Below are 6,989 nucleotides of genomic sequence, written 5' to 3'. Positions count from 1 at the left end.
ACCTCGAAAACCCATAAGTGGCGAGTAATTAGCATTGCAAAAGTAATTAAAATATTCTAAAAATCATTTGAACATTTTCTAAAAGCCATTTGAACAAGTTATAATCAAGATATCAAATTTTGGTTAACAGATCCTTAAGCAGCACATTCAGGAGTACCTATACTGAAATTTTGAACAAAATCCATTTTTGGCCGAAAATGACAAAAATTCTAAGTCTATTGCCTTAAAGGATTTATGGCCAAAAATTCTTTTTCTCTCTGAACTAAAATTGAATGTGCCTAACTATTTAAATACATCCAGAATAATACACAATCACCAAGAAATGACCTCGAAAACCCATAAGTGGCGAGTAATTAGCATTGCAAAAGTAATTAAAATATTCTAAAAATCATTTGAACATTTTCTAAAAGCCATTTGAACAAGTTATAATCAAGATATCAAATTTTGGTTAACAGATCCTTAAGCAGCACATTCAGGAGTACCTATCGGGGCTGTGGAGTCGGAGTCGGAGTCGGAGTAAATTTCGGCTTGTGGAGTCGGAGTCGGTAAAATTGTCCAGACTCCGACTCCGACTCCGACTGAAGCTATTCTGTTCCTAAGAACAAATATATGAACTCAGGCATATTCATTGCAGTGATTCCACTGATCCCACTAATTTTCTTAAATTATTAAAAGAATTTATTTCCATTTTATAAGCATTATTATGAATTTATTGTAGCAGGCACAGTATAGCACTATAATTTTGGACGATAGTCTCTTCTTTACTATTTGAAATTTTGAATTATATCAAATTTTGTTTCGTTGAAAACTGCACAGAGGCTCTCAGCTACAAAACAGTTAGCTACAACCTGTTTTTGGTGAGATTAAGGCAAATTTAATTTAATAACTTAATCATGTAAGGTTTATCCATTTTCCTTAATAAGGTATTCATTTCTTTAATGTACATAAATATATAACTTTACTTTAAAAGGAATTGTGGGATCATCATTTAGATCCACATCAGATTATGAGCTTAAACAAAATTCATATGCTGAGATCGAACTTTTAGATATACATGTAAATGGTGTTTTCTAGTTAATATCTTGAATTCTTAATAAATTTATTTTTCTTTTGATTGAAACTTTGAAAGTCAAGCCTATCATCTTTTTGTAGTTCTTAAATATCGTCCAGATCATTAATAAAGCTGTAGCAGTATAGCCACGGTGTTTTACTTTTTACCTATGCAGGTTACAACATACAAATTACAATTAGGATGGTAGAAATAGTTGTTACAAATAGGCCAAGGAGTCGGAGTCGGAGTCGGAAGCATAAAAATTTGAGGAGTCGGAGTCGAAGGTTTTGTCTTCGACTCCACAGCCCTGGAAATTTTGCATTAAAATATGCAGGCACCCTAGACGTATCACAAAGGTGGAAAACATTACAGTATTCTTAATCCTATAAATAACCAACAATCATTAAAAACTGTATAAAGAACACAAAAATCACAAAATCTAGCTAAAAACAATATCCAGCACTTACCCTGCTTATGGGAGCCACTGTTGCCAGGTATGAAGAGAACTGGGATACCCGTGTAAAGGCCTTTCTTCAATGAATCTGAGTAGCTGCCTTCTCCATATGCATAAACTCCATAATACGGGAAACGTTCAACCACTTCAGCAGATAATTTTATTGGCTGTGAAGAATGATGGGCTATGATCAACAAAAAGAGACTGTTTTACATGAAGTGAATGATTCCTAATCTGCATGGTTTGGTTCTGACAGACCCCCATGGATTTAAATTATCACAAAACTACAAATCAATGGTGCCTGTGGGAAAGAAGGGGTTACATTCTGGGTCCCAAATAATTTACTATACAGTACTTAAACCACAAAAATATTTTGTTCTTATTCTTCCTCTGGTATGTACATTAACCCCTTCACTAATGGATGCCACTCAATATTTTATTTGGCTAACACCAGACAATTTTATTCAACACAAAGAGACCCTTCATACCCAAGAGGTTAATAAACTACTCTATCTCCATTAACCCATTCACTAGTGGGAGCTTTCCAAATTGTAAGATACTGCTACATTACATAACCTAACATTCATAAAATGAACAAAACTAACCTTCCTAATCTAACCTAGGCTACCTAAACTTGAGCTTCACCTGAATATTATTACAGTAATTATTTAGGTTAGATCAGGGTAAAGATTCAGCAGAGCACATGCACGGAAAGTAATAACAAAAATATTTTTTTCTTATGTCCTTCAATTGAATCTGACTCCAATTTTGATTTCACAGGGCAGGGCTTTGAAGTAGGGGGAAATTGTGGGGTAAGAACATGCAAACAACTGACTTGACCTAACCTAACCTACCTGGTACCTCTCTTAGTCTTGGCAATTTTGTCTTTTAGTGCAATACCAACCATATTTATTGTCCCAATAATGGCAGTTTACATCACACTTTGGACAGTTAAAGGAAGTATGCAGAATATAATGGGAGTTGAAAATGTCAATTGTAATGGTGTTATTTACAAAAAAAACATGAAATGGTTTGTCATTATGACTGGAAATACCTTTCACACATGGAAGATATTTTGCGACTGACAATTTCAAACTCGAAGCTTGGGCTTGCGTATCATGTGGCAGCATGACTTATGCTAATTTGCGGTATATAATCACATGAGTATAGTGTCAACAATATAACCCTTGAACTTGTTAGAGTAAGCTTAAATCCCTCCATATTGTAATTTATTAAGTAAATTCGAAAAGTCAAAATTTTTACTGTACAGTGAGTTCTGCTATAACGCGTGTTTTGATAACGCGAATTTGCTCTAACGCGATTTATGAATTCGGAACAATATTTGTATAACGCGAACGCTTGTTTGCTATAACGCGATTTTTGCTTACTATTTCTCCAATTTTGTGGTATTAACTGTCAATATGGTAAAGAAGAATATCTCCAAAAAGCGTTCTGATGATAGAATTCCCGGTGATTATCGTAAAAGAAAGGATATAACACTTGAAGAGAAGCTTGATGTTATCAACCTCAAAATCACCCTTCTCCCCCCATCAAGTTACATTCATATTTTTTCAAGGTAAAGTGTTACATTTACTGTATGATTTCATTATTAGATATGAATGTAACATTTATTTAGACTGTGCTATCCTTTGTGTTAGGCTAACTACTAAATTTTTTCGATTTCGAGTAATCTGCACCTAACCCTATTTTCTCCATAAGCCCTGTTATTTCTATTACGCGATTTTCTATAACACGATATTTTACAAGAACACAATTATCGCGTTATAGCAGAACTACCTGCATTCCCAATGAAAACACTAAAGATTTTTCTCTGGCTCTATCAATCCTGTATAAAAATCAATATAGAGTTCTGTGCATGTACAGTATACAGTACTCTATCATATCTTAACCTAGATGAAGTTAGTTTGTTCCATTTTATGAATGATAAATTTTATACAATAACAGTACAGTATACAGTCACCTCGCATTTTACGCCTGTTTGATTTAAGTGTTTTTGGAATGACGCGATTGTTCAATTAATACCAAAACCTAATTTACGCGCACCTATTTTTGAAATAATGCGCTCAAATGATCTGAAATTTGCTGTGTATTCACCTGGTAGCGGAGTTGAGTGTGATGCCTGGTGAGGTGCTTGTACGTGTTACTATAGTAACATTCATATCAACATCAACGGTTTTAATTTTATAATAATAATTATTATACTGTAATTATGTAATAATAAAGATTATTACTACTAATGATGATGATGATAATGAAGTACTGTATTGTACAACAACTGTGACGGCGTCCAGCAAGCTTCCCGTGTATCGCTTTCTCAGTTCACATCTGCACTACTTTTTGCTCTGTGCGTTCATTTGCTTTGTGTGTTCATTACGTATCTCTTTAGTGTTAAACACTGTTTTCCCAATCGAGCATGTCTGGAAAACATCCACCTGCCTCCTCTAGGGAACCTAAAGCTAAAAAGGCATGAAAAGCAATACAATAGATGTGAAATTAGATGTTGGCCCCGTGCTTGGTTTAAGCGAGAGCATTGTTCGCACCATGCGAGACAATGCTGAGGTGTGTATGTAGAAGGCTCCTGGATGATGATGATGATGGGAATTAGAATGGGGGTGGAGGAGAAGGAAGAAGAGAAGGCATTGGGGTGGAAGAGAAGTCACCCCATGGCGCCATTTCACCCATAAAATTTTAGCTCTCTTGGTGTAATTCAAGATTATTTTCTTTAAATCAACAATGCACTGCATTATATATTGTCAATATGTAAAATATATTTCAAAATGACCAATAATTTGCTTGGAAACACAGAAAAAAAGCGTTTAGTTGAAGAGAGTCTCAAGCAAGATGTTACCTCCACTGAAAACAGAGAGAGACTAACGCCTGTCTGGTGTGTTAACAGGCTGGATGGCACGCCAGAAACTAGTTTCTTTACCTTCAATTATGTTCAATAATTGTTAAAATGACTGAAAAAGTTAATATTCAACTTTTAAAATTATTGAATAGTATAAACTTCTTGATATTTACTAAAATAGTAAGGAATTTAAGCCCTAAAACCGATTACTGTATTGGCGGACTAATACTACAGCTGGTGGACCACCAAATGCAAGCGAAAACATGTTGAAGTCGGCTCGTAAAAAACTCGTTAATCGAGGGATTGCTCGTTAACCGAAGTTAAGAATCTTATGGAAGGTAAATCGTTAACCGAAATCTCGTTAACCGAGGGACCACTGTATACATACTGCAAAATAATAGAAATATGAAATCCCATGTTCAATCTAAAACGAATCTTTGCCTTTGGTCCAAGTTATTTCTACCGCTAACCGTGCTCTCCACCTTTAGAATTTTTTTTTCCTCTATCTCCTTACGGAAATATCAGCATACAATTCCGTGGTCGACCTTGCCCGAATCTGGTATTATTGCGTTTACACACCATTCATTCCTACCACTTATCTATTATCATATTCGAATAAGACGTCTAATTATAAGATAATTTTCATCTATTACATTACCGGCGGAAATGTATAATAAAGGAGATAGCTTTTCCCCCAAAAATTCTATTTTCTTCCATTAACCTCCCGCCATTATCGTCTGCCTCTCACCCAACACTGCGTGTCTCTCGAGTCTCCTTCATAAACTATTACGCGCATGCGTACCCGTACACGTCATGTTGCCAATCAAAAACGTTTTTGCTTTTGGAACCAATTAAAATGATTTTGGGTTTAATTCAGAGTATATTTGGCCCAATCAAAATCGAGTTTTATTTTGGGTCTCATATTGTGAAATTCAAGTTCAGCTCCGACCATGGAAGTCTGCGATGGATGTCACTTACAGTATATGGAGCTGATTGCGAGTTTTTGGGAAAAAAAACGTAGAAACTATAGCATTTTTTCGATCGCATGGTGTTCTTCCAATCTCAGTAAAGTGTACTAAGAGCAAGACTGAATGTAAATATCACAAAGACCAACATATGTGGCGTTGTGTAAGAATCCCAGAATCCAACGACGAACAAGAACCAGGCCAATAAGGTAAGAAATAGGTGATTCCATCATATGGTGAGAGTCAGTTAAATTAGGTTAGGTTTTTGTTTTTCTAGTGTTTTTTTTGTGTATTTTTTAGTCGCTTAGCCACTTTTTTTTCGGAAAACGTCAAACGAAAAAAAATCGCAAAAAAAACGGCGAATTTCCGCCAAAAATGAAGGTCATATTCGGTGTAAACACACACAAATACAATAGAAAAATATATTTTTTACTTGCTAAAAGTGAACTGTGACAATGCAAATTTACCCCGAATCTTAACCATAATTCATATTTAACAATGAAATACACACTGTAAAAACCTATTTTTCCCTATAGTAATTTCCGTGCATGGCAACTTCAAAATATTCTCCATGTATAGTCTCTGACATATCATTTATGAAATAAACAAACAACAAAGGTCCCAATACAGTGCCCTGTGGTATCCCACTTCTCACAGGCACACATGACAATTCCATATCATTAATCACCCCATACCGTTTCCGGTCATGAAGAAAGTCTCCAGTCTACACTAGGACTCCCCCAAATTCCATGTCCTTCCAGTTTAATTGTCAGCCTTTCATGGGGTATGCTGTCAAAAGCCTTGGCAAGGTCTAGAATCTAGATACTGTAGTGTATATATTAATGATATTGCCACCATGTTACAGGACCTGAGTCCATACATCCAGCACCTAAGTAACTGCATTCTATCCTGAGATACCATGATACTACTCTATTATTAATTCAAGAAGTCAATACCATTAAATATACGGGTACAAATGTAGAAACTTACAATGTACTGTGGAAGTTGATACATATATGTCATTTCACACTTATTTGGTTCAATGTTCACAACATGTTCGTATATTCCACATGTCAGCAAGGCACTCAGGAGGCCCGCAAGCACCAGTTTCACTTCAGCAGCCATAATAAAGTTGACTCGCAAGTTAACAGCACGATTTAAGCATCCAACCGCGAATCTAGCGGGCCGGTTACAGAGATACCGGTCCCTTCCCTCCTTCAGAGACACAGCTGACACAACATGTTTACCTGGCGACCATCAACAGCGCAGCGTAATGCGCACTGATTTATAATTCGTCAATAATCCGGTAGTTATTTTATTTTAAACATTGATTTAATTGTATAGTGTTATCATATGACCCGCGTCCCTTCCCACCATATTTATGTTTTCATAAATGTGACATAACGCTAGAAAAAAAGTAAATAAATAAATAAATAAATATATATATATATATATATATATATATATATATATATATATATATATATATATATATATATATATATATATATATATATATATATATGTATGATAAACTACATACTGATAGTATATATATATATATGATATGGATGGTGTATATTAGTATCTCAAAAAAATATAATAACCAATCCGACTCACCAAAGAACCAACCCGACCCATATATATATA

General features: G+C 35.0%; 1 protein-coding gene across 1 annotated transcript in view; it reads right to left on the bottom strand.

Annotated features, from left to right (window-relative positions):
* LOC121864652 (GPI inositol-deacylase-like) overlaps positions 1–6,588 on the bottom strand; it is a 42,788-nt gene extending 36,200 nt beyond the window's left edge. Inside the window, 2 exon segments of the mRNA XM_042363818.1 lie at positions 1,519–1,672; positions 6,330–6,588. Coding sequence (XP_042219752.1) covers positions 1,519–1,672; positions 6,330–6,464 — 289 coding nt within the window. The 5' untranslated portion in view covers positions 6,465–6,588.
* Positions 6,589–6,989: the final 401 nt, after the last annotated feature.

This window comes from Homarus americanus, unplaced genomic scaffold (assembly GCF_018991925.1).
Source record: "Homarus americanus isolate GMGI-L3 unplaced genomic scaffold, GMGI_Hamer_2.0 scaffold51859, whole genome shotgun sequence".
Taxonomy (NCBI): Eukaryota; Metazoa; Arthropoda; class Malacostraca; order Decapoda; family Nephropidae; genus Homarus; species Homarus americanus.
This window is presented reverse-complemented; position numbering and strand designations above follow the sequence as displayed.